Here is a 27,058-nt window from a genome sequence, read left to right on the forward strand (position 1 = left end):
CTTTCTATGCCTTTTGGTTTTTTTTTTTTTTTTTTTTTTTTTTTTTTTTTTTTTATACTTGTGTATCACTGCTCACAAAAAAAGCAGTTCTGTCTCGCCTGATGCTAGTGTCCCCACAGTCCTGGAAACCAAGGCATAACCCTGCATCCTGTAACGAAGCCCATTATGAAGGTTGTTATGGGGCTCAGGCTACAGAGCTACTTGTGCTGCCAGGCACAATTTCATGCCTGGTCAAACATAAACTATGCCTGGTCAGACATCTTGGGACTTAAGTGCTCATCTTTGATCTGCCATTCACTTTTTCTGTCTCATTTAGCAAGAGGTTGCAGCTGACCGAGAAAGCTTTACACAGGCATTTTGAGAATCTCACTTTAGTAGTATCTAGATGGCAAAAATACTACAGCAGCCTTTTTCTGGAGGTTTCACTGCTTTACATGTTACATTTGAATGACTCGATACAAATTTAGAAACGTAAATGGAGAGTGCTACATTTGAATGGTATTAGAGCTGCTTTGCCGTGCTCTGTGTGACAGGGATGAATACAGGGAGGCAAAGTTCATGTTTGCTCAGTGTCCTCAGGTTAGTTATGTGGCTGTAGGACTAGATAAAGTTCTTGTATTCTTTAAAAGTTAATGTTAATCCACTTTTGCCACACGTTAATTTACATCAATCTTTACCTTTTCCCAATACTGTCTTATTGTAATAGTGACTGGTTTAAACATGCTATCTCCAATAAATGCTCTGGCAACCTGACCGATCTCTTGAATGGGTTTTATGGGAGACATGGCCAATCCCAGTGCTAATATCATGTCATCATTAGCAGTATTACATAGAAATGTCCTAAAGGGATGGAAGTGCACAGTGATGCTGAGCAGAGTACTCCTGTATCTGCCCAGTGCTTGGAGAACCAAATTAACTGGCTTTGGTGCAGTAAATTCAGCCACAACAAGATTTCATGGAGAAATACACAAAATGCAGAAGAAAAATGTTTGCTAAACACTGGTACTTTGGAGAACTGTGATATATAACTACCAAAGTAGTTATGACTAAAACTAATACAGCTTTACTTTTCAGCCACCTGAGTTGCATCTTGGTGTCTTCTCTTCCCAGCTGTGTTTGCTGGGTGGTGTCAAGCCACATTGCCCAGCTCATAAAGTGGATGTAATACTGCAATCCACTTCTCAGTGAATATCCTTAATATTTTAACCCAGCTGAGAGCTCCTTGATGAAAGGTACCACACAGCAGGGAGCTAAACATTATTGTGCTGCTGCATTTAAAGGCTTTTCTGGAATATTTTAACTGATTGATTAGGATTCTCAGCTCAGGGATAGCCTCTTGTGCTTTCACTGCAATGTCTTGGTGTTGTTTCTTTCTTGCTAGGAGTGAGCTGTTTTTCTGTATCTTCCTTACAGGAAAGGACAATTTCACCAAGCGAAATTGCCGAAACAATGGCACCTGAAGGCCAGTCTCAGAGGCAAACCCCAGCCCAATGGCCACCCTGGCTGCAGGCACTGCTCCCTTGGACAGAGAGTACTGGAAACACTGTTATTTACCCCAATCCAGAAACCAACAGTATTGTGAAACAACAGAGACCTCTGAAACAAAAAAAATTCTGTCACCACCCACACAGTGCTGTGAGCTGTGCCAGATTCCACCCCCCCTCCCCAAAATGCAGCATTTACCCTTGAGAAGCTAAATCTGGAGTGAGTTTGGCTCTTGCATGTAGTTGGATACTTCTGAGAAAGCATTATTCGCCAGAGGATGTATCTGCACTTGGTAGCTTGGGCCCTCCAGGGTCAAAGTGAGCTGTGTCTCCCAGTGGGGAATGTAACTGTGTGCTGGGGTAGAAATAGGACTGATTGTGGAAACAACAGAGGGAATTAATAGCGTAATAAGTGAGCTCCTTGGCACTTTCCTACAAGAGCAACATATTCCACAATAATAGCCCTGGGAATTTCTCTTCTTCTCTTTTATTGGAATGTGAAATATCGTCCTAATGAACACTGGGTGTTTCACAGAAGATGGCTGGATGGTAGCAGCTTGTTTTGGAGAGTGCAGCCCTTCCTCTCTCCTTGCTGAGGTGTCTCCAAGATCTGCTCTTGCATCCCAGACTGAGCATCCTTCTGCCCAAGGGGGACCCCTGGTCCCCACCTGCCCTGAAGTTCCCTCTCTACTTGCATGGCTATTGGGGCAGGACAAGGACTGAACCATAGTCTTGCCCTAATGGGGTTAACCTTAAACTGCTTTGCTCAAGAGCAAGCAGCAAGGGAGCAGCAGCTCCCAGAGGAAGCAGGCTGTGCTTTTGCCACTGGCTTACAGGATGCCAGGCTGCAGGATCCAAATGTCCCAAGAGAGGCTGTGACAAAAGACAGGTCATCATGCCCAGCTTTCCTCCATGGCTTCAGGGTAGCAGCTTGCTTTTGTTAGAAAACGGAAGCTAAGTGCCTTATTTAATCCCAGGTCCAGGCAGCTGGAGCCTGAGGAAAGGCAGCTGCTTTGTGGAGAGACTGCCAGTAAAATAATAAGATTGAAAACTGAGTGTACATTCAATGCACTTGGGAAAATTTCTGTGCTGCAGATTCCTTGCATGAGGTGCTTGGATCAGAGGTGCATACAGGGCAGAGGGAAATTTCTGATGCACAAAAATTCCTGCTGAAGCTTTAGTGCCTCAAATCCTGCACTCCTCTGAAAATCCAGTCTTACGTGTCTCAGACTGAGGGTACAAAAGTTGAAAGTCCTTTTTATCTCCCCCACTTAGTGCTTTTGACATTAAATGTAAATCTCTCAGTGCTGACACCCCTCCCCTCTGCTTGGGGTGGGGGATGTAGCTCACACACCCATGAAGGGTATTATCCAGGGCTCTGTGCTTGCACCACATCCCTGGGACAGGGAAGGGAAGCTCCGAAGTGTTGCTGACCTCTGCACACCTAACAGGAGATGCGGAAGATATTTTACTTTTCCTTCTCCATACAGAGAATCACTGAGCTGAGTATTTGCAGCACTTGTCATGAACTGTATTGAAGAATGATGCAGGGCAGAAAATTCCTCCCAGGATTTCCTGCCTCAGGCTCTTAATTTATACCTGATATTTCAAAGCCATCTTTAGAAAAATACATCATCTTGACTGAGGAGGTAGCAAGTCAACATTTGAAAACTTTTCGTATGGTGATTGTGAATTAAAGATGCATTTTGTATTTCTTATCCATCAGAACAGCTCCTTGGCCTGTCACCAGCATCTGCTGCTCACCTGGACTGGTGCAAACTGAAGCAAAGGAAATGAAAGAGTCTCACTACTGGTGCTCTATGCTCTGCAGCAGACAAATTAGTGTTCAAGGCTATGTCATGTCCACATTTATCACATTAATTGATAGGTCATAAACATGTCTCTGCACAGAGTCTTGGATTAATTTCTGCAGAGGGCAACCTAAAGGATAAATCTGATTAAATAGAATCAGATTTGTATGGCTGTAGGCTGCTGGATGTCTCTTTTAGTCTCCCCTGCAGATGCTGGATATAATGCTTTGGATCCCTCATGGAGTTAAACCAGTGGTGTTCCATGACCATCAATGAGGTGATGCTGGTTTACATCAGATGAGGATCCAATCTGCATCACTGTGCCTGTTCACCTCACATTATGTTTCATACTGCACTCAGATAGTACCAGATTTGTTAAAATACATTTGAACATACAAGAAAATGGACTAGGGGCGTTGTGGCCCTTTTCCCCAGGGGAAGGAGGACTTGGAGCCTCCCTTCACATGGCCCACACAGAGAGGCTGTGGTGGCATGAACAGGTGTTCAGTCCAACAGGAGTTTTTCAAGGCAGCCCACGAGTGAGGAAAATCTGCTGAAACACTAGAAGGGTCACAGGGTCCATCCTGGAGTGCAGAGTGGTCCATGTGCTGTGTGTCCCAGCTGTGGGGTTTGGTTTTCCTCCTCAGACAGGTAGTGGTTTGTGGCATCAGGTCACAATGTCACCAGCCTTGTGTCATGCCAGCTTGGCCAGCTGGTTCATAGGGGAGGAGATAAGATTTGGGTACTACCACATCCCTGCCCAAGCTCTGCCCCTTGGTTGCTCAGGGACACTAATTATGAAGAAGGCTCTTGCTCTGCTGCTGTATAATTATACAACACACAATACAAGCCTTAAAATAGCTCAAAGTGAACTCCTTTTGTTTTTCTCCTGTTCTCTGGAAAGAGACTCAATCTTGGACCAAACAACAGAGCAGCCTCCTAGCAATAAAATCTATATTGGAGACAGGGTGGACGTGGTGTCTGGGCTGGAGTTCCTGCCCAGGAGCTCTTGCAGGAGGTTAGTGTCTTGGCTCATCTGTTGCCTTTGGTTTCTGAACTTGGAGTAGCAAGTTCAGAAAACTACTCCTTTTCCCATGGCAGTGAAAGAGTTGTGTCTGCAGAGGAGAGAGGTGGGGTAGCAGATTTTGGATCACACCATAGAGGCAGCATAGGAGGAGGGAGGATGCTGGCTGCTGTTTTGGTTGTTTTAGAAGCAGCTGATGATCACTGGGACATCAATTTCAGCGAAGAGTGTGCTTCCCTCCCCACCATCAGGGCTCTCCAACGCACGGTAGACTTGCCGAAAAATTGCTGCTCTCCTGGTGTGCCCCAGCCCCCGGAGTGCGAGGACCGCCAGGACGTGCTCCTTCCTGCAGAAACCAAACAAGAACTTGCTCAGTCCTGGCAAGCAAAACAGCCCAGAGGCAACCAACCAACAACCATGCTGGAGATGGAGTGCGGCTATGGCAAAGTGCCAGGGAAAGTCCCTCACTGCGCTGGAGGATCGCGGGGGTCTGCAGCCTCTGGAGGTACGGAGCCAGCGAGCATCAGCTCCTACCACCCTGCACTGGTGGGACTGGTGGGACCTCCTGCTGTTGCTGCTTTGGGGAATTTCCTCCTTCTTCTTCACACACGTGACGTCTTTTGCAAGTTTTCCTGAGAGGCTGCAGAACTTTTATTTAATGATTATTTTGAGCTGAGTAATGGAAGTGCTAATATTTAGGAAGCTGACAGGCACTAATTAGATTAGAGCTAGGAAAGCCAACTTGGAAACATACCCTGTTCCAGTAATCTTGATATATACAAATTCAGCAACGTCTCCAAGAGCTCAGGGGAAGAATTAACAGAGACCTGAACAGGAAGCAATGCAGGTCCAGTAGGTTCCACCTAGTTTTCCAAACTTAATTGTGAAAAATAACATTACTCAATAATGGAAAGCCAGGAAATAGATGAACCGAGAGGATGAGCCTTAAAATCTGGCTTGGGTCTAAGGCTAATGATGAAAAAGTACTACAAATTACAGCCTTGTAAATGTCTTTTCTGCCTGGAAAATTGTTTTCAAATAGCTAAGCCTGACTAACCATTAGTTACCTCCCCCATCCTTCCCAGAACAGGCACTGCCTCCTTCATCAGCTTATTCTGGCCAGTGGGGTTAAGGCTTTTCTTTTTGTAGGATAGGTAGGTTCACCTAGGAAATCATTCAGGAACAATTATTCTTTTTCAAGTCCATGTTTGAATTTCCCCACACAGATAAGCCCAAAGCATATCTGACCCACTCAAATATACTTATGAAAAATTTTGAGCCTCAGTTTCGGGGAGAGGAAAATATTTAATGTCATTTTTTTCTGTATATTTGAGGGTAAACGTCAGTGTTCTGAGCAATTTGTTCTAGTTATGGTTTGTTTTGATTGTATAAATGTTATCCAGCAGGAACTGTGTAACCCAGTGCAAAAACCTTTGGTCTTTTTCTGAAATGACTCTAATGAAATGGATTTTTTTTGCAAGCTGTACTACTGATAGTCCTTCTCAACAGCTGGTAGAAGAGCTGTAGAAGAGGAGGTAACTTCTGCTATGCAGCTGCTTAGCTATGCACAGAGCTAGTCACTTTGTTTACTTTTTCACTAGCCATAAATTTTGCAGATGCTGCTTTAGAACAGCAGATGGAAAGTATAAAAGAAAGAATTTGTAATTTATTCCAAAATTTAGTGGAATGTCTGCTGCACTTTGAAGTCTGAGCCTGGAAACAGGACATAAACTATTTGCTCCAAAGTTAGAGCCTGAAAATTGGCAAGCTGGGCTAATAATAGTGATGCACTGAAAACCAGCCTGGAACTTTACAGTGAAACAAGGTTAATTTTGAGCAATACAATGGTGTCCAGTGATGGGATGCATGGGAGTGGTTCAAAGCTGCACCAGGGGAGGTTTAGACTTGACATTAGGAAGCATTTCTTTACCAAGAGGATGATCAAACACTGGAACAGGCTTCTTTGAGAGGTGGTCGATGCCCCAAGCCTGTCAGTGTTTAAGAAGCATTTGGACAATGCCCTTAATAACATGCTTTAACTTGGTCAGCCCTGGAGTGGTCAGGCAGTTGGGCCAGATGATCACTGTAGGTCCTTTCCAACTGGAATGTTCTTTCTGTTCTATTCTATTCTATTCTATTCTATTCTATTCTATTCTATTCTATTCTATTCTATTCTATTCTATTCTATTCTATTCTATTCTATTCTTAATGTGTGCATTATAAGATCCAGTGGTCGGGGGAAAAAGAGAAAGGATACAGTCATAAAGAAAGCAAAATAAGGTGGGATTCCCCCTGTTGCTGGCACCTTGACCTCTAACATGTGGCTACCAGCAGAGAAGAGAACCTGAAGAGCTTGACCAAAGCACAGGGGGAGCTGGTGCTGTTTGGGATGGAGCCCAGTAGTTCTGGCGTCTGATGTTTTATGTACCTGATATCTGGATAATCCTGACACAGCAACTTGACGTGTTCCTTGATCTTGTCTGTTTTCTTCTCCCCAATGATATTGGCAATATGGTGTATGGCGGGAAGGAGCCAGTCGGAGTCAGAGCCCTGTGAACGAGGAGGCATATGGGGACCTCAGGGGGTAGCACAGAGCACAGCAGTGGGTTGCTTCCACTGGTGTAGGACAGTCAGTACTGCTGCAGGCAGGGCAGGCTGCCCTGGGGTGGGCAGCGTGCTGCTGGGGGGTCAGCTGAGTGCTGGCCAAGGTGGGGCTGGGTGTCAACGGCCAGGCACCCCCGGGAGCTCTGCTGGGGCCTGACTCTTCACTCCCCGATGCTCATGAGCACCCTGGTGAGCCAGACCTGGAGCAGGCATTGCGGCTCTGGTCAGGCAGCAGAGGATGACAGACTTCACCTCCTGGTGCCTAATAGTTTTGTGTGTCTTTTCTCTGAGGGAGATCTGCCTCAAAGGGATGTAGTGCTTCGGACACTTGACTTTTTGCAAAATACAATTAATTCAACTTTGGCTTCCCTGAAAATCCCAGGCTGATGTTGCCTAGTCACAAAACATGGAAACAGACACAGTTTTCTCCCCGTCACCTTCCTGTATGCAGACTGTGTGCCTAGATGGACCTTCTTGATGGATCCCTCTCCATGAGCTGTACCCAGGGCAGGAATCCTTTGGAGACAAGGTGCATCCCATGGCACAAGGGAGCAGGCCCAGGAGGAAGTTGCCACAGAATGAGTCTGATCCTGCAACATGTGAACCACCCTACACAACGCGCCCATGGGCCTGGGAGTGTGTTTGAACACCAGGTACTGCAGAGGCGCCAGCTGAGCAGGCAGAAGATAGTACTGCAGAATAGCTGCTGGGCTGGAAGTCCGCATCAGAAACCTGCAGTAACCACCTTGCTTGCTCTCTTTTAAGCACTTTTACATTTCTTGAGGCTTGCCCTCCTTGAAAGCCTGGGACCTCAGTCCATGGGAAGCCAAGCAGGGATACCACACCTCTGGGAACAGGGCAGCCAGGGGATGCCAGGAAGGAACCCACATACCTGATCAATGAGCGTATTATTAAGAATTCTGGCTTCCTGGTTCATCTTTTCACTCACTTGCTGCCGTGTCTCCTTGTTCATTTTCTGTCTGGGTTTGATGACCTGCACGATGTATTCCCTCACCACATATTTATGAACATCACGTAGAAGCTCCTGGTTAAAAAAAGCAAACCTCATGGTTTTTCTGTGGGTTCCATGCAAGGCCACAGCAGTGAGAGAGGGCAGGGGAAGCCCTTGAGTCTTTAGCAGCAGCCAAGGGCATAGAGGAGATACACAAAGGCAGCACACTGTCAACACATGCTCCCCAGGCCAGCTCTGCCAAAGGGAGCTGGTGCCTCACAGCCCCTAGCCCTGGCACAGAGCAATGGCAGTGCCTAAGGGAATGCCATGGAAATACGCCTCACCCTGAAATAGCCCACGATTTTGTGTTGGCAGTTTGGCTTCTTTGTAGCAAAGAAGGATATTTAGGATTGTTTTAGAAGTAGGTTTTGATGGTGCTTGCAGATTTTAAATATAGAGCTGTTGTCACCTACCCATTTATTTCACAGCTGCATAGATGTGAAAGGTGTATATAAGCCAGCAACTCATGGAATTATATGTTCAGTGGTAATGTTCACCAAAGCTTTTTGTTACTCTAAAGAAATCAGTTCCTGTATTTAAACTACAGAGAGAAAAGGTGTTGCTTGTTCTCATGTGGAAGTATGGTAATAGCTGAACTCAGCTGCATCAAGAGTCCCCACAGTTATAAATGCCCCCCCCGCTACTGGAGAGGAGTCTGCAGGTCAGAGCACAGCCTGCAAATTACAGTGGGACCCCCCCAGCATCACTGTGCCCAGGTGTGAGACCAGCTGCTTACCTGCCCCACGGGCTCCCTCAGGTGCTGCAGGTGCTCAGAGAACTGTGAGACTGCCAACATCAGCGAGTCCGGCCTTTCTGTCGCCAAAATCCAGTCCTTGGTCAGGATTTTCTTAAGCAGTGGCTGAAAAAAGACCAACTCACTGATGGCACTAGTAATATTCAGACTAGCTGATGCACTAGCCAAAGGCACCCAGCTGTATGCCTGCTTGGGAGGTTTGAACTGAAAAGCACAGAGCACCGACAGTGCACCCACTCTATGTGAAGACACACCAGGAATTAGGCACCAGCTACATGGAGCAGGCTGGGCTTCTCTCTCCACCCTAGGGAATTCAGGCCCACTTCTCCCCTTTCTGGGTAGGTGCCCCAGTACAGAGAGGAGAAGCATGACTCCCTGAGCGGGAGATGTTTTGGCATTAAAGGCTTACTTGGGACACCCCATTTCCTTGCTCTGTGCTGCCTTCTAATCCACCAGCTATATTTCTTCAGGTAAATAAATTTGTATCCCTACTGTATGGATGAAGAAACAGATGTGAATGTTACTCAGAAGAAACTCAGGCATGGCTAGAACAGACTGTGGCATGCAACGATGTATTACATGGGTTTCCACCAGCTATAGACATGACAAGTCACTTGGTAGAGAATCTGTTGGAAATTAGCCCAGTAATTAATCGGTCCTCCAGCCTCCTCCACAAGGAAATCAAACTCCTCTTGCTCACAGCACTTTCAGGGGGCTGTCTGTACTCCCTGCAGACCCATGTGTCTGCACAAGTCTCACTGGGATTTTCCTTCTGTGCATTGCTCTGATGTGGTGGTGGGAGAATAGCAGCTGGGAGCATCCCCAACTTGGTGCCTCACGGTCAGTGATGATGATGGCACTGTTTCTCATCTGCCCTTGGGTACAAGGTGCTCTGACCAAGTGTCCCCACTGGGCTGTTTCCCTTGTTGGGTCCCTAGAGCTAATGTGTCTCTATTACATAGAAGCACAGCAATATCTTCTAAAGGCTTCTGATGGCACCTGAAAGAGACTCCCCTAAGGGTCAAATTCAAAATATTCCTTCTCTGACACATCCCCCTTGTACTCTTCTCTTGGCTCTCAGAATCTCTGTCTTTAGACTCCTGGCAATCTCCTTCCCAATTCCCCCACTTATGCCCTCCTGCTGTGCTCCCAGCCTGCTGAAAAGCTGTTTAGAAACGCTCTGCTTTGGCTGCTTTCAGTTCTCACGGCATTTCTTCAGCTCTCTTGCTCAATGCCTTGGCTTGACTCCTTCCTTGCCTGCCCCTTAGGCTCCAAGACAAGCTCTGCAGTCACTGGAAAGTCCCCTTGGCCAGGCAGGCTTGGCTTAGGTTGAAGCAGTGTGTGACTGTCTTGGTTTCTTAAAGTTGGTGATTTAGAAAGTGAATTAGAATGAGTGAAAAGGAGTGAGACCAAAGGCTTAATTTCACCCATCTCTGGTGTTATATCAGCTAGGCCTAGGGGACCCCCAGCTGGCTGAGAGCAGAAAGTCCCTTCTACAGCACCTGGGAAGCACAAACTGCATTGCAGCATGTTGCGTTTTAGGTCCCTTAACACAAGTTAAGCTGATATCAGAACTTTATCAGCTGATACCAGAGCTTTAGCATCCTCATGCTGAAAGAATCAGTCTTTCTTCACCATGGAAACAGCCTGGAAAAATCACCTCTACCACAATGAATTCTGTCCTGTCTGAAGAGGTTAATAACACTGTGACAGCAAATCTACAAATAGGTAAGAGTAAATCAAAGTCCTGAAAAATTCAAATATTTTGATAGAAGAAAAAATGTCCCATTGGTGGTGTCCAGCTGACTTCCCCAGTGCTTCACTATGAATAATGTCCCCCCCACTGCATTGCCTGAGATGGTGGAAGCCTCTAAATACCCTTTTCTTTTGGTTGCCATTATACTAAAGAGCTTCACAAATGTATCATTGCTCATAGTGAAAAACTCCCAGGATGCTGGGTTGAGGAGGATTTATAGCAATATTAGTCATGATGCATTTTGGAAGGACCATAATGTCATGCGCTGCAAAATGAGGTCTAGTTGGCAAGACAAGGGAAGGGTAATGGCCCTCAGCTGCTGCGGTGGCCCTGCATATAGCCCTTATATTTAGGAAATAATGTGGCCAAGATCCTCTTACCTGTGTTTTTTTTCTTAATTTATTAAAAAAAATATTTTTGAAGTTCCTTGTCAGAGCTGCCAAAATCTTCTGCAGTTCTGCAGTGTTGACTTTAAACACTGTTTCTAACCCTGACCTAGAGAGAGAGAGAGACCACCAATGTGTAAATGTTAAAATGTAAACTATTGCACTGCCCTAAGCATTTAATCCAGATTGGTATCTTGGGCATTATTTTAAAATAAATTTGTGTACCTATCTAGTACTTCCTCTTGGAAACACTTAATGGGTCAAAGTAATGACTCTTTTTGCACAATCCTGTACACTGAAAATTAATCACAACTGGTAACTGTGTTTTAAAAATCACGTATTTCCTGATCAGGTGGGATGGTTCAACCATGCGGATCAGTTGCGTAGGCTGCTTACATTTTCTCTTGAGCGACACTTCTGCTAAATGATCTCCAGGTACCTGAGAGAGCACTGAGAGGCTTATGGGGTAAGAGAGAAGTAAATAATAAAGCCAGAGAAAGCAAAGCTGCTGACCCTACGTCCCCCAGAGCCCGGTGACTCACTCTAAGCAGCATCTATCAGCAGTGTCTGGGATGGTGAACTACGGAGGTGGAAACCTGTAAAATTTCCTAGGGACAGTATGTGCTTCTTCAAGGTTTCACACTAATGAGGAAGAAAACAGCTTCTGAGAGGTTAATGAAATCTGCAGCAGTGTGTGTGGGCTTTGGGGGCATTGCGAACTCCTGGCTTTCTTCTCACTTTCCATCCCTGCCCCACTCTAACATGCTCTGGGGGGAATTGAGGCAGCACTACCAAAATGCTAGTGATCCCTGAGCTTCTCTGGATGTGCCACATCCACTGCTGTGCCCACAGAGCACAGCGGGGTCCTGCCACTGTCCGGTAGTTAGCTTATATGTCTGAGGCTGCCCAGGCAGGACTAGAAAACACCTAACAGCATCCCTCTTGCTCCAGGCTGAGGGCTCAGGCCCAAAACTACTGCTGAACACCTGAAGTCTGTGTCCAGCATCCACAAAATCATGCTGTTAGGTCACCTACCTCTGCCTAGCAACTCGGCACCCCAGGCTGACAAATATTTAACTCAGATCAGGAATAAACCCAGCAGAGCCAATCCACCACCCAAACGCCTGCCAGCTCCTTCCCTGGGGCTGGCTTCTCCCTTCAACACCTCTCCAGTTTCCAGCAGAGAAGGGGAGAGCAACTTTCTGCAGGGGCAGGAGGAGGCAGAGAAAGGCAGCTAGCTCCTCGGTGAGGTTAGCTTTGCTGGAGAGACCGTGCCATCTAGAGACTTCCCGACGGTAGTGCTCACTGCGGCTGGAGCCGTCGGCTCCTGTGAGACAACACAACGCGAAATCCTCTGCATCTCCAAAATAATACTTGGCATACACCATCCCCGCGGCAGGCAGTGCCAGGCAGTGATGCAGCAGCATGGGCTGGAGATAGCAACCCAAGTTTTTTGGTGGCCAGACCCCAGGCATTATCCCTGTGTTAGTTGGCTGGGTTGGCCTCCAAAGCACCACAATCTGCATGGCAGGACGACCCCAGATGCTGAAGAGCCCCTGGGCCTGGGTGGGCCGTGTCCCTGCATGGCTACAGGCCGTCCCCTGGGGCAGGTGCTGTATGAACAGCCCCAGTTCCCTGTGGCACTGACACTGGAGGGTGCAGCCGCTGCAGGGTGGGAGGTGCAAGGTCATCATGTGCCACAGTACGGGGCAGACAGACCAGACCCTGGCACACACACTGACTGGCACCATCCTACTTAGGGGGAGAGCGCCCCTCTCCTGGAAGCCCTCTTTGATAGTCAGAGCTGATGGGCATACCTATTCATCAGAGGCCTTTGCAACACATGGCTTTAAATAACTAATTCATAACACATGCGAAGCCCTAGAAGTTCCTGCTGCCAGCAGTGATGGCAGGGGTTTATGTGCAGGTTGAATGCTTTCACAGAATTTCTTCCAGCCCAGTGCCAAAAGCAGCTCTCAGGCTGTGTTGCTGAGTTTATACTGCTAACCTCCAGAACAAAAAAATAAAAAAAAATCCTCCTCTGGGGCTGAAAAAGATGGGCTGTCAAAGAGTTTAAAGTTTTCACTCAAGCACCAGATCCATTCCCTCTCCTGTCTCTTCACCCTTGTGACTTTTATCTGCATCTCTTGGGGAACATACCCTGGTGAGGTGAGTATGGGCTGGAGGCTGAGCACCCAATGGAACCTCCCAGGGAGACCTTGAACTTTCCTCTCCAGACACTGCCACCCTCCTGGACCCCAGCAATGCGGTGGCTCAGCTCAGCTCAGAGCAGACTTACACCAGGTCACGGAAGCTGTTGATGTAGGCAGCGAAATAGGGCGCAAAGATGTGGCTGTCCTGGGCAGTGCTCCATGCCATGAACTCCTCCCCGAACCTGTGGGAGAAGACATACAGTTGACACTAACAGTGGGGGGATCAAGGATGGCTCATCTTCTACATACACTGTGATGTCAGGAGACACTGGTGGCTGGCCCAGTCTGTCCCTCTGTATGCTGACATGTTTTTTCCAGCTGTCGCAACATGCGTGTGCATTGGAGGGGAATAGATGGCAGATAATTATGGGTTTAGGTTGCTCTCGCCTGAGTGGGTATGCAGCACTTCTGGAGAGATGCCAGGGATCTTGGCATGCCAAAGCTCTGACTTTTTCCTCATGCTGAGGGATTACCTGTGGCCGTGGTAATCACACTCATCAGTCTGGTCCTTCGTTTCTCTGGCTTTTGGGCAATATAATATGTGATCTCCTAAATACGCAATGAAAGTATTTACCTCAGGTCTGATTTTACAATAGAAGATGAATAGAAACGGGGCAGCACACCTACATTTCCCCCTGTAACCTCACCATGGTGTGTTAGGTAGCTGTTTTCTGTGTAGCATAGCTTTTATGGTTTTGACAGCTGTTTTACAGGCAGGTCTGCACTGCTAACAGGAGGCTGTGTGCGCAGGTGGGTTTTGCCTGGTGGTCCCACTCTTTGTCAGGGTAAAGGAATCTGCTTGGGCTGGCCTCAGCTGCTTGCATCTCAGGTTTGTTTAAGAAAAAGATGAAGTTTCAGTGACCCTTTCATCTGGGAGTCATAGCTGCCCCAGCTTGCATTTTACACCAATTTTGTTAAAACAAACAAAAAAAAGAAAATATTTAAAAAGAGAATACCAAAAAAAGTTTTTAAAGAACAAAGAAAAAAGAAAAAATAAAGGGGAAAAAAACTGAGAAAAAAAGGGGAAAAAAAAATAAAAAGAAGGAACAGAACATCAGTATTGCATTTCTCCTCAAAAACCCAGATAGACTTCTAAACCAAATAGCTGGATTGAACTACCCTGCTCACTCAGGGTATGGAAGACAAGTGTAGATCTCTGGGCTATTAGAGATGAGGGTTTAGAAGGGAAAGCATTGACTTTAGCGCACTTTGGACACCTGCTATGCCCCAGGTTCATGATCTGAGAAAGCAACACTGGGGCTTCCCACCCTCACTCCTGCAAAAGTCTATTAGCAAACTCTACACTCAGCACCTGCCGGAGGTGGGAAACTTCAAAGGTTAATGAGAAATTATTTTTAGTCTCACTCGGAGTTGATTCATGCCAAACAGTTTTTCTCCTCTGCAGGTCGCTGCTTCAGCAGGCGGCCACAAACCCTCTGAAACACAGCCCTGCTGGAGGGCTCAGACAGCGTATTGCTGTGCTGGGACCCTCTGTGGGCCAAAAACCCTTGCTGGAACCTCCCCAAAGCATGTCACAGAGGCTGAGATCTGAGGCCATAAGTTGGGACTACCAAGCAGAAAAACATTATTTCAGCAAAGGTGTAGGGTCCTGTGTCTTTTGGACACTGGGTAAACTTTTTAAAGACTCATGAGGCAGCCCAGCTATATGTTTTGCCCATGTGTAATGGAGACGGTCCCATCAGCCAGTTCTTTGCCCATAGCCATAGGATGTAGGAGAAAACCCTCTCAGCAGGACTCACCCTGGTACACCTAGATGATGTTTTGGGCAAGCAGGCTCTGGGTCTGGGGGCTCCATAACTCCTGTTTGCATGTGGCTGCAGCTGCAGGTGACCAGCATCCAACGCCACAGAGGTCCCAGATGGATGGGACTGCAGTGGTCCCACCCCTTTCCATCTAGCAGCTCCTTCTTGGAGCTATGACCTCAGATTTTGGGACTTGCAAGAGTCCCATCTGGGTCTGTTTATGACGCCCTCCAAGTTGTTTTGCAGCTTGCTCATTATTGGGCACACTGTGATCTCTTATTCTCCCAGGCTCAGGCCCATGCCTGCCTGGTGCCAGTTTCTGGCCCAATCCATGGACCTTTTCCCTGCTTTTTTACCAATATGGGACTCATTTGGAAGGAATGTGATGCCCGGAGCAGCAATGACCTTGGTATGAATTCGTGCAGCTCTGCCAGACACAGCTCAAGCATTTTTGTTTCCAGGCTTCTGCTGATCTCTCCAGATATCTTCATGTGCTCCCCGATGATCTAGAAAAAGACATGAAAAAACTCCAGTGAATGAGACAACCACGAGCAAAACATCCTTCACAAGAATCTCATGCAGTTTTAGTTAATAAAAAATGACTTGCCTAGCAAAGGGGGAAACATTCGACTTGTTGCCAGACAGTTTTCATTATTCTCTGGCAGTTTTAAAAATAATAATCCAGAATGGGCCAACAGGCACAAACCGATTTGTGACATAATCATTCATCCCTATGGCCCCATGTCCTTCTGCTGTCTGAGTGTGAGTTAGAGGCGGTGTTGACTGGAGGCCTGAGCTATCCTGGTATCATCCCCCTATTTTGGGGGGATTTGTAGGAGGGATCAATCCCCAACCCAATGCTCAAGGGGAGCTGAGCTGTCCCCATGCTAAGGGTGGCTATAAACACCATCCCTGGGGTCCCACACAAGCCCCCTCTTCAGGAGTGATACTGGGGCTGCACAGGCATCACCCCAAATCCTTGCTTGCACTGGGGCTGCCCCCTAATCCTGTTCCCACAACCCCGTCAGCCTCTCCAGAGTGAGGCAGTCTGCAGTCCCGCTCTGGCTCTTTCTGAGGCATCCTATCCATCTACTAATCCATTCAGACCTGCCTTCCTGGTGATGACACAACATATAATATTCCTCTATGGAAAAAGAGTCACAGCAGCAGGCAAAACTCTTTGATTTTCTTTCTTTCTCTCTCGCTCTCTTTTTTTTGATATTATTTAATTGAAATGACTCAACCCTTTGAGTGAGAAGAATGAATCCAAACCCCTCCTGGATTTATTACCCTGTAGTCCCTAAAGCTAGTAGGAGCTTTTGTTTTTTGTACTGTTTAAATTGGAGTGGCTGTCACTGCCTACAGCCTTTCCATGGCTGCCACGGCCCAGGGATAAAGTTTCTCTTTCAGCCAAGGGGTTTTTCTAACAAACCTTTTCTTTCTGCCTTTTTTCCCCATTCTCTTTCTTCTTTCTAATCAAAGAGATTTAAGGACTTTAAAATCAGTTGCCTATTATGTTGCTGACACAATTGACAGCAGGTTTAATTTGCAGCTAGAAGGCAAGCGGGAGAGCTAAATGTTGTAATAAACGGCATTTTCTGCTCTAATGTATTCTACCAGTGCGTGACTAACATAAATTATTGAAGGAGGTGGTACCTCCACCCCAGAAGGTAATGATCCAGTTTCCCTGGAGCCACAGAGCCCCCCCAACCCACTTTGCCCCAGCTAATTAAATACCGTTTGAATATCAAAGGAGAGCGAGGAGTGGTAGAGGTTTTCCTTCACTTCTGGATGAACTTCCTTCTCCCACTTCTCCGTGACCTCCAGTCTCAGGATGTTTCCAAAATAGCTTTTGATTTTCCCCTAAATGTTAAACGTAGGAAGGAGACATGCAGCTTAGGATAATGAAGCAAACACGAGTAAAGCTACTCGCCATGTTTTTGCTCTGTCGGCATGTGTGAAAGGCTCACGTGTGCAGTGTGGAAAGGTAAGCAGAGGCAAAGGTCTTGCTCTACACTCAGTCGTTCTACACAGGATTTCAGGGAAAATCAGGAGTTATGCTGTGGGGGGGCAAGTTACTCCCAAATCAAGGCAGAATCATTCTCCTGGCAGGGAAATATTGTGTCAGCTGTTTGACTGCTTGATTGCAAAGTCCTCCAGCATGTGTAATGCACAAGGTCAGGATTAAAGATCAAACTGGTCCTTTCTGGCAGTACAGCCACTCAAATAAGTGGCGGTGCTGTTCAGCCCCGGCTAATAAATCAATCTCGTTGCCAGTGAAACACAATGATCCTTCTCCAGCATGATGGAGCTATACCAATTTTATTCAGCTGGGTACCTTGAGCTCACCTTGAGCAGTGTCCTGTTTCAGAAATTGTTTGCAAGAAAATGTCTGATCCCAGCAAAGAGCCAGGAAAGCATGTAGTCTTACACAGGGTCCCAGTCAAGGACAGCAGAAGGGCCTTCCTGGGAGGAACTGAACCATGAGGAGGTCCTCTGGGGGGGGGGCATGCCCAAAGTTGTCTGCCTATAGCAAACCTCAGATGTGCTGAGGGAGATCACATGCTGTGAAAGTAGCAGCTAAAATGCCTTTACATCTAGCTTTGCAATGTGCTCAATCTGATGAAGACCAGCTATGACTTTTTGGTAAGCTTCTGTCATACTGTAAGGCTCTGGTACAGTCCCTTTAGTTCATGATCATCCAGTCTCAGGCCCATGGCCTGCTTCAGTCCCTGAATTGGTGTTCAGGTCTTTTTTGCTTTTCATTAAAGGCCATTCTGTGTGGTGCTGGCAGGACTCAGCATCTCGTGGGGCTAGAAACCATGGTGCAGCCATCCAAGACCTCTGCCCAGGAGGCTGGGGCTTCCATACCTTCCGTGGGGAGAACATGGGGACAAGGTCAAAACTCTCACCTTTGCAGAAGCAATGTAGTTGTTTTTCAGTTTATCCCAGTCAGCTGGTGTTAACAACAGGGACAGATTTTCTGTCTTAACTTCTGGTTTGAGATCAGGGTGACCCAGAAAGAGTTCACTGGAAAGATTCAAAAGAACAAATTATGTTGCCTCAGTGTGTGAGTAAACTGATGGAATATTCATGTTGCATGAGCTACATAATTATTAAGCCGTGAGAAATATACTTAAAGCTTAAATTGCGATGCTTGTTTTCAAGCTTTAACAAGAAAATCTTTCCTTGCTATTCAAAATCCTAATTATTCAAAATCAAAATGATCTAAGGTTCCAGCCCACCTTAGAAATCATGAGACTTCTGAGTTGTTTGGACATGAAAAGTACTATGAGAATTTACTTTTTTAAATAAACAACCTGAAGCTGATTCATTTGACTACGAGCTTGTGAAATGCCTTTCAGGGTAATTCCTGTAGCAGCGTGCTGCTTGGGAGTTAGCTGATCTCCCTGGCTCCTCTCTGGTGTCACATCATGGCTTATGTCAGCCTGTTATTTTTCGCTGTGCATTATCCCTCGCAGGGGGAGGTGGCAGAGCAGGTCCTGCTCCGCGCAGGGCAGCCTCGGGAAGGCACTGCCAGGCCTGGGACACGGGCCGTGGCACCACCGCGGGTCCTGCGCAGATAGAAGCGGTGGGTGGACGTGCAGCTACAGACTCTGACTCCAAAGTGCACTCAGCTGACACACGACTTTACCACTCACTTTCCTCTGGATTGCCATGTAATCAGGCCAGCTGATCAGTGGGGAGGCAGGGAAAGTGAAGGAGTGTTTGTGTTTCTCTCTCTGGGGCGAGAAACCTGTTATTAGCCTGTACAATTGAATGTGCTACCCTTGCAATCTGCCATGGACCATGGCAGCATTGCATCTTCCAGGGTAATGAAGGTGGAGAATACAAATAAGAAAATATTCCTGTACTTGATGAGTGTGAGACGTAAGTTGCAAGCAGTCACCTGGTTAACAGGGAACACAGCTGCAATGTCCTACACACAGCCTGCTCATTTGCCCAGCCACCAAAAAGGGTTCCCTTTGCCAAACCAGTGCTGAGCCCACAGTTAGGTTTGGATCCAAGTGAGGATTGTACTGTTCAAGGTCAGGCTGGTGCAGAGTACCTGCTCAGCAAAAAAAAAAGCTCAGTCTGCTGATAGTGTCCTGGAGTCAATGTTCCCTAAGTAATAGTTCAGATTTCCCGGAGAGGTACATCTGCACATGTGGAGCATTGCACAGCCCAGCTGCTGCAGGAGCAGCACAGTTAAAAGGACACCACAGACTTAAATACGAGTTCTCTGCCATGACTGAAAGGACTGGCTCAAATGTATACTTAAGGAACTTATTCCCCTCTCTCCTTTTTTTTTTTTTTTTTTTTTTTTTTTTTTTTTTTTTTTTTTTTTTTTTTTTTTTTTTTCTGTTTGTTTGATTTATAGCATTGATAATGAGTTTGGGTCAGATAATTTCTTCTTTTTTGGGATGGGTCCCAAGAGAGGGCCAGTTCTTTTAGAATGAGAAAATCAAATAGAAACAGCCCAACCCAGCAAGGGGATTGCAAGGAGTGTCCAAAACAGCTGCAAGCTCTCAATAAACTCTTTCACAGCAAGTTAGAGAAATATGGTGGGAGCACTTTTCTTTGGTGCAGAACCTGGCTGCTGAAGCTCATTTCTTCCCCCCTCTCCTGCAATGGTGGGGTGCAGTACAGTTCCCAGGGGCTGGGGACATGCAGGAATTTCCCTCCAGATGAGATCAGCAGGGACACGTGAGAGAGAAGGGCAACGGGTGGGAGTGTTATTCCCGTAACAGTCCTGCCATAATACTGGTCAGCCAGTGCCATCATGCTGAGTTACACACGTGTCATCATGGTCAGCACACTGTAAATGTGAACTAGGCAAGTTCACAGGATAGACAGCTGTTCAAAATAAAGACCACTGGCAGTGCAAATGTCCCTGAGCCAAAAGCTACCCCAGGCTAGGGGTGTTTTGGGCAAGTGTCACTGCTGCTTTCCCTGCTCCACCCTGTCCATTTTTGCCCACTGTTTGGCTCGGTGTTGATACTCCTGCCTTCAATCCCTTTTTCATTTCTTTGAGAGAAGTCAATTGGTTTGTGTTTGTCCCATCCTTGGGCATCTGGTTCAGGCCATTCTTGGAGACCAGCTACTGGGGCAGAAATGATTTTGCTTTGATATGGCTGCTCATATGTGCTTATTAGCAGACAAATCTCCTGTGGATGTTGCCTCTCTCCTCCTTCCCACCCCCCTGTGTATTTCTGCTAGATTTTAGTCTGGGAGCTCTTCGGACTGAAATGATTGGCCCAGTGAACAAGTGTCTAGCCCAGTGAACAACTGAGAACACACCATGCCTGAACCTTCTACAAGTGCCTGTCTTAGTGTCTCCTTTGGCTTTGAAAGGAGGCACTGTCCAGCAGCACAGTTTTTACTGTTGTTGTGAAGAATTTCTGCCTTTACTCCCACACACAGAGGGTGCCCTGAGGATGGTGTTTGATATATCCATACAGTTCCTAGAATGTTTTAGAAACCCTTGAATTCCTAGAATGTTTTAGAAACCCTTGAATTACAGATTTTATTTTTAAGCCATCCTAAAAACCATGGACCTCCTATTCAACTAGTGGACACATCTGAGCCAGAGCCTCTGTTTTAATGTGTCTAATTCCACATGGTGATACCTTGGAGCCTCCTCAAGATGACTCTGATCCCTGAGCATGATTGGTAACGTGCTTGTTTCCAAATGCATTGCAGTTTTAATTAAACAGGAAGGAGGCAGAGGTCCCCCAAAGGTCCTTCCCCGTGCCTGGAAAAGTTACCAAGCAGCTGCTGGACCTTGCAAAATATTTGCAGAAAGGGAGCAGGTTTATCAGAGCTGCAAGGAGGAAATTCCTGGCATGTGAGAACAGCAGGTAGGAGAGGGAGGGAAAAATGAGGCAATTTAGACATGTGAAAAGCAGCAAGTGTTTTATCCACAGACCTTTGTCCCCACCTATTAATAGATTAGCTATCTGGCTCTACTGTAAAAGCAACCGTGTCTCCTCTGCTCACTCAGGAAACTGAAAACAACTCTGTGCTTTTGAAGCACCCTGCAGACCTGATGCTCTCTGGAGGAAGCTGAAGCAGTGTGGGAAGCACAGCATCTTACCTTTGGTAGGTGTTGGCCACCCAGTTGAGCAAGGTGTAGAGCTCATTGAATTCCAGTGGTCTCTGGGAGAGATCTTGCAAGTGTAAGGCAATGGCCTTGTGAAAAGCCTCCACATACATGTCACACACCTGGTACTCCTCTGGATAGCACTTTTTTACTGACAACTTGATTTTCAGTAAGTCTTCACTCAGGTGTTTCTGAAGGAAAGCTAAGTGGAGATCAAGCCAAGAACTGTCTTCTTCCTTTGATGCCATGGGCACCCCCAGGACTCTTTTTCTTGCACTTTCATTGATAGCTTCCCTCCACTTCTCCCTCCACTTTCTGGGTGTGCCGAGCAAGTCTGACCCAGGACCAGCACTGTTGCCTGTGTTAGGATGAGCTGCTTCTTCACGGGCAATTAAAGTCACCAGAGAGGTCAACATGGTATCGTCTACAGTGGGATGCTCCAGTGTTCCCACCACTATGGACTGGATCATGTTTGTGATGGAGTTATAAAGCAAATCCACGTCTTTGGACTTCCGTACAAACTCCTGGATGTTATCCTTGTATTTCTCAGCATCCCGTTCCGCGACAGTTTCATCTTCCAAATACTTGATGCTTGCAAATGCTTCCAAAAGTTGCCTTTTCTGAATAAGTTCATTGATTTCCATTACTGCAGAAAGGAATGGGGAAAGGGTTGGGACAAAGCAGGTGTTAGGTGACTGACAGGTTGGTAACAGGACAAGATGCCCCCCAAGGAGGATTGCAGGGCTGCTCTGAGTAGCCAGGTCCCAGCAGTGCCCCTGGGACTGACTGCCGCAGTCTCCCCAGCTCCTTTTTGACACAGGAAAGGAAAGCAGTGGAAATGCAATCACTACAAATTGAGCCACATCTCTAAACTGCTGGTTTCAGAGGTAGGAAATATAAAAAAAAACTGACTATAGCCCTGCAGGAAAACCTCAGGTGATGTCTAACAAGGCTGCACAAAGGGACACTGGGGTCTCAGACTGCATAAAAACACCTCTGGCTCTGCCATTCTGTTAGTGTGGGACTGACAGTGGAGACAGTTCAGATATATCCTACCAGCAGGATTTTATTTAGCATGAGTGTGCTTGTTTCACAGCATACCAGTGTGCTCAGCACAGCTCTGCTGCTGGCTTGGCCATGGCAGTGCAGCTCAGCTCTGGCACCTCTGGCTGAAAGGGCATTTCAGCATGTTGCTCAAGAAGGCAGGGAGAGTGCCCAGGGGTCTGGCTGGAGAGATGGGAGGGATCAAAGCAGGATGGGCCTTCTGAGCTCCTAGGTCAGGCATCTCACTAGATGGTCATGTCTGCCCCCAGCCTACCCACCAGCATGTTTTCCAGAGATACCAAGGCCCTGGGGGAGAGAGATACTGGCTTGGGGATGCTCCTGATATATTTTTGGGAACACTCCCAGTTCAGATGTCACCTTGAGTAAAGTCTGGGCACTCCTCCTGTCTTGATTTTGTGCAGCATTATGGTTTTCTAAGACACATCCCCATCTAATGTCACAGCTAAACTGGCTCCTGCCTTTCTGAGGGCTGAGAAAAATGCTAATAAAAACTGCAGAGCTTATTGCTGGTGATTTGCATTATGAGGACTCCTTGAGATGCAGGGACTAAAGTAGCAAGCCAGAGGCTGGCCTGTCTGTGGCTGGACGGCCTTTTCAGCCTGTGTCTACCACAGCAAATGACCTCTGAAAGATGCCTCTTACCTGTTCCTGAAATTAGGGAGAGGTTCTGTGAATGCTTGTGGTCCTCGTCCTTCTCTCAATTAAAAAGAGGGACTTCTGGAGGACCAGAAGCTACAGCTTCTCAGCTCTGCAGTTATCTACAATAACCCTTTGGTTAATTGGGAAGCAAAGAGAGTCTCTGGGATGGTGGTCCTGGGGTCTCAGCAGGAGGAAATGGAAAAACACTGAAGTACACCAGGGATACGGAGCTGACCCACATGCGGTGGTTCAGGGTTGGGTGAGCTGGCTGTTCACAGTCTGTATATAAACCTACAGTCCGCTGCCAAGCACTGCCTCTCACCAGTGACACTTGTTTTCCAAGGGGTGAGCACAGCTGTCCCTGGATGATTTGGGGAGATGTGTGTATTGGAGAAGGATCCAAACCTGTGGGTGCTTTCTTCTGGTGCTCAGGTCGCATGTGGGTTTTCCCCACCTCCTTTGTCTTTGGCACCCACTACCAGTACTGGCTGGTGTTGGATAAGGCTGGGGAAAAGCCACCAAATACTGTTACCCCCAAAGTGGCTGAGGTCTACTGACTTTTTAATTTCTTTTTCAAAGTCTTGCTGGTGCAAGGCCTACTGCCTATTTACCAGTAATACAAGAAGTATTTGCCATGTGTTGAGGAGCTCCAAGAGAACTGTTTGGTTTTGAAAGTCTCTGGGAAGCTCTCACCATCCCCAGCATCATAACAGATTCTCTGAACAGGAGATCCCACTGTGATACTGGGCATAAGGCAGGAGAAGGGGAAGGGTATCATTTAGGCATGTGTGGCCACTGATACTGGGCCCTACATGCACGTATAAAATTATATGGAAAAGTTGGAGAGCACTCAAAGAAGGTATGAAGGACTGGTTCATAGCCCATAATTTATGCCCTTGGGCTTGTCTGCACACAGATTTTAAAACACATGCACCAGATATCCTGTGCAGCATAAGAGTACTGTATGAAGACTGAAATACACCAAATAACTATTGATGCAGCATGGAATGCAGAGAGCTTTGAGTGCCTATATGGAGCTACAGTTGCTTCTGCACTCAGAGGGGAGGGAGATTATGCCAATTAACTTAGTCTCTTCTAGATAAATTAATGTAAAACCTGTGTTTGCACAAATGCTTTCAGTGAGAGACTGAAGGAATACATTCTGTTCTGTTTATCAAAGTGAGAAAACACCATTTAATCATCATCTAGGATAATTATTCAGGGAGGTGATATTGGGTGCTAAATGGATCTTTAATTTAGCAATACAAGAGCAGCCAGCTGGTAGTTGAAGGAAGACAATTGAAAGGCAATTAACTATTATGCAGCTTAATGGTGCACATGATGGAGTCTCCATCGTTTGCCACGATGGGACATGTTCCTGACAGAGCTGCTCTAGTCTAGGCCAATTGTGAGTTATTTGGCACAGGATGGGTCTTATTCGTGAAGTTCCTCAGCTTGTTTATTGCAGGAGGTGAAAAGGTCTTATGGTAACATTTCCTCTTGCTCCTCATCTATGATCCTTTGAGAACAGACTAGGAAAGTTTATGAGATGGGCTCACATACAGCCTATCAACCTCACAATGCATCAGTGCAAAGCAGTAAATAACTTCATGGCTCAGAAGAGCACATTACAGCAGTGAGACAGTGTCAGCCCTTCTATCTGATCCCCATGACATCCTATGCAGTAGATCAAGAATTTCTTTCCAGAAATTTAGGATGAGGAAAGGGTCAACAAGCCATGTTGACCCACCTCAGTCTATCTCCTGGTAGATGCACTGCAGTGCCTCTGCCTTGAGCAGGTGAAGGAGAATGGTGCTCAAACCAAGACCAAAGTCATGGCAGTCTGCCCACACCTGGGGAAAAGTGAGAGCTATGCTGAAGGTAGTCATTATAATTTGCCTAAGACCTATCTAAATCATGCTGACAAAACGCATGAGAGTAACCGGCCTGAGGAACACAAACTGAACAAATACTTGCAGCACCACTGTTGTGCGAAGAATAGATGGAAAGTCAGTGTAAGAGAGCAAAGTATCTGTGGAGGTCTCTTTGCAAGTCAGTCTCTAAGATTAGGAAACAATGTGGAGGTGCCAAGCCAGATCACATCCAAACCATCTTTTTTCCCCATCAAGGTCTTTGCAGCAACATAGAGAGTCCATCAGTCTGAGAGCTGATAAGGAGAAATTGTCCAGGAGTGCAATGCAGGCTACACTGTAGGAATAGCCCACACTGCACTTCTAGATATTGTCAGACCAGCGTTTCCCAAACTGTGCTCAGCAGATTGGTGACTGATGTATGGTGGGTGATATGTCCACTGATATGTGAGCCAACAGGTTGAAAGGTAGGTTGTTGATATGGTTAAACTAATGCAGTGGAGGCCACAGAGCAGCATGTTCGGTGTCAGGCTACCTGTCCAGGCTGGGCCAGGTAACAGCCCAACAAGTTTGTGCAAGGGGTGGCAGTTGTCTCTGCCTGGTAATGGGATGACTGTTTTTTTTAGCACCTCTGTTGAGCCCAAGACTTACAAAGTGTAAATTACTTGAAGGTTAGATATAACCTGCAAAGCGAATTACACTGGTGGTTTTGCTTCTTACCTGAAAGAGGTTTTCCTTGAATGGGCTCTGCTTCTATCTTCTCACCAGTCTCCTCCACACCATTACAGATTGTGGTTTTGTTCTCCTCGTAGCTCTTGGTAAATCGCAAAGAAAGTCGTTTTGGTTTCCAAGTGCCAGTACCTTCCTCTCCTTTCTCTTTGTTTGGACTTTGTTTTGATTTCTGGATACTTAACATTGTTTTAATACCTCTTTCAAAGAACCCACTGTGCCTGCTATGTAAAGTTGGGCTGCTCAGTTCAGAAGCAACCTCCATCTTTTCCTTCCCCACACTGTTCGTTGGAGAGGCTGGTTCTGAGGTCAGGCTCCTTGGGTCTAACTCTGTATTTCTCTTCATCTTGTCTTTCAACAAGGGGTTTTCCAAACACGTTGATGGTAATCACTGAAATGCATAAACCAGCAGAATTAGATGAGAAGTTCATAACAGGGTATGAGTGTGTCTCCAAAGTCAGTCCTGGACTGAAAATCTGGCCCTGCCCTTTCCTGTGCCTAATAGAAGGGCAGAGCAAGTTGTTCAGGCCTGTAGCTACAGAAACAATCTTTCTACCCACAAATACCAGGTGCTGGCCTGATTTTAGCTCTGTAAAACTCTACTTAATTCCATAAATCAGGCAAGTGGCAGCTATTTTTCCAGAGCCAAGGAATCACTAACTTCAGAGATGCTGAAATCTGTGTAAACATACCGTTTTGGTTGGTAACAAGGTATGTTTTTACTTTCCATTCTTCTAGGTGGATTTCCAGCCACGTAGGAATGATAAACCTTCCTGAATCTGACGGAGGTGTTGTCACTTTCTGATGTGTATATGTCAACTTTGGGTCGTGCTGCTGCTTCTGCCCTGCTCGAGCCCTGACCTGCCGCTGCTGGAAGGTGGCCCAGGGGTGACCGGTCCCCGGTGGGTGGCTGCTCTCGGCTCTAGCCACTTCCATCAAACCCACAGCAATCTCCACACTCCGGATTGTCATGGTTACAGAGCAGGAGGCTGTACGATGCAGTAAGGGTTCACATCACTCATCCTGCCTCAGAGCACTGCATCCTGGCATGCTGAGAACAGGTATCTCAAGAGCAAAGTATGCTCCTGTGTGAGCTGCAGGGGATGCTGCAGGAGATTTCAGATTTCAACAGAAGTGTTCCTGTCAGTGCTACTGGGCTGTAGTCACACCCCCTGCACTTGTTCAGCTCCTGCCCTGCTGCAGACTAGCTCCCCTCTGCCTACCTTGAGAGCTGGCCCAGGTGCTTGGGAAGGGGGAAGAGAGAAAAGTTTTTCCTTTCCCCCCCCTGCAAAGAGCTCTCACCAGGTTGCCAGCTAACACAGGGATGTTGTACATGGCAGAGCTCTGAGGATAGGAATTGCCATGTTTCTGCACAGCAGGCTCAAGGCAGCTCAGCGATCAGTTTAAATCATTAGAAACAGATATTGCTTGAGGTCACTCAGAAACTGTCTGTCTCGGGTCTGTCCAGCTCACAGGAATCGGACTGCAGTGAACAGACATGTTGGGACTCTGGAAAAAAATCTCATCTTTCCTGGATCTGAGTTTGCCCAGTTTCACTGCCTTGTGCATTATTATTTCAGAGGGTATAAAACTGCAGTGATTGCATCTTCCTATAGGTATGCTGAGCTACTCACACAGTGGGGATCAGACCCTGTGTTACACCCTCTCAGGAGAATATTTAATCATTTATTGTCTTGCTCAGGAGCTCACCCCATGACAGCCTGTACAGAGGGTGGAAGGGAAAGGGGGGATCCCGTTTTTCAGGGATTTCAGTAGGAAGGGAGCTGAGTCCCTGCCTCAAACCCTGCATAGGGGCTCTGTGGCCAGGGTGGAGCAGCAGCAAC

General features: G+C 46.8%; 1 protein-coding gene across 1 annotated transcript; it reads right to left on the bottom strand.

Moving 5' to 3' along the window:
- Positions 1–4,397: 4,397 nt before the first annotated feature.
- On the bottom strand, positions 4,398–26,186 carry EXOC3L4 (exocyst complex component 3 like 4). The gene is made up of 12 exons (XM_026849237.1): positions 25,907–26,186; positions 25,206–25,565; positions 20,905–21,556; positions 17,720–17,837; positions 16,545–16,670; positions 15,213–15,313; positions 13,131–13,226; positions 10,826–10,940; positions 8,672–8,794; positions 7,816–7,968; positions 6,748–6,869; positions 4,398–4,665 (listed from the first exon to the last, which is right to left on the bottom strand). The coding sequence occupies exons 1-12, from the start codon at positions 26,184–26,186 to the stop codon at positions 4,503–4,505; spliced, it is 2,409 nt and encodes an 802-aa protein (XP_026705038.1). The 3' UTR covers positions 4,398–4,502.
- Between the last annotated feature and the right edge of the window lie 872 nt (positions 26,187–27,058).

Source organism: Athene cunicularia, assembly GCF_003259725.1.
Source record: "Athene cunicularia isolate RWA chromosome 5 unlocalized genomic scaffold, athCun1 chr5_part1, whole genome shotgun sequence".
Lineage (NCBI taxonomy): Eukaryota > Metazoa > Chordata > Aves > Strigiformes > Strigidae > Athene > Athene cunicularia.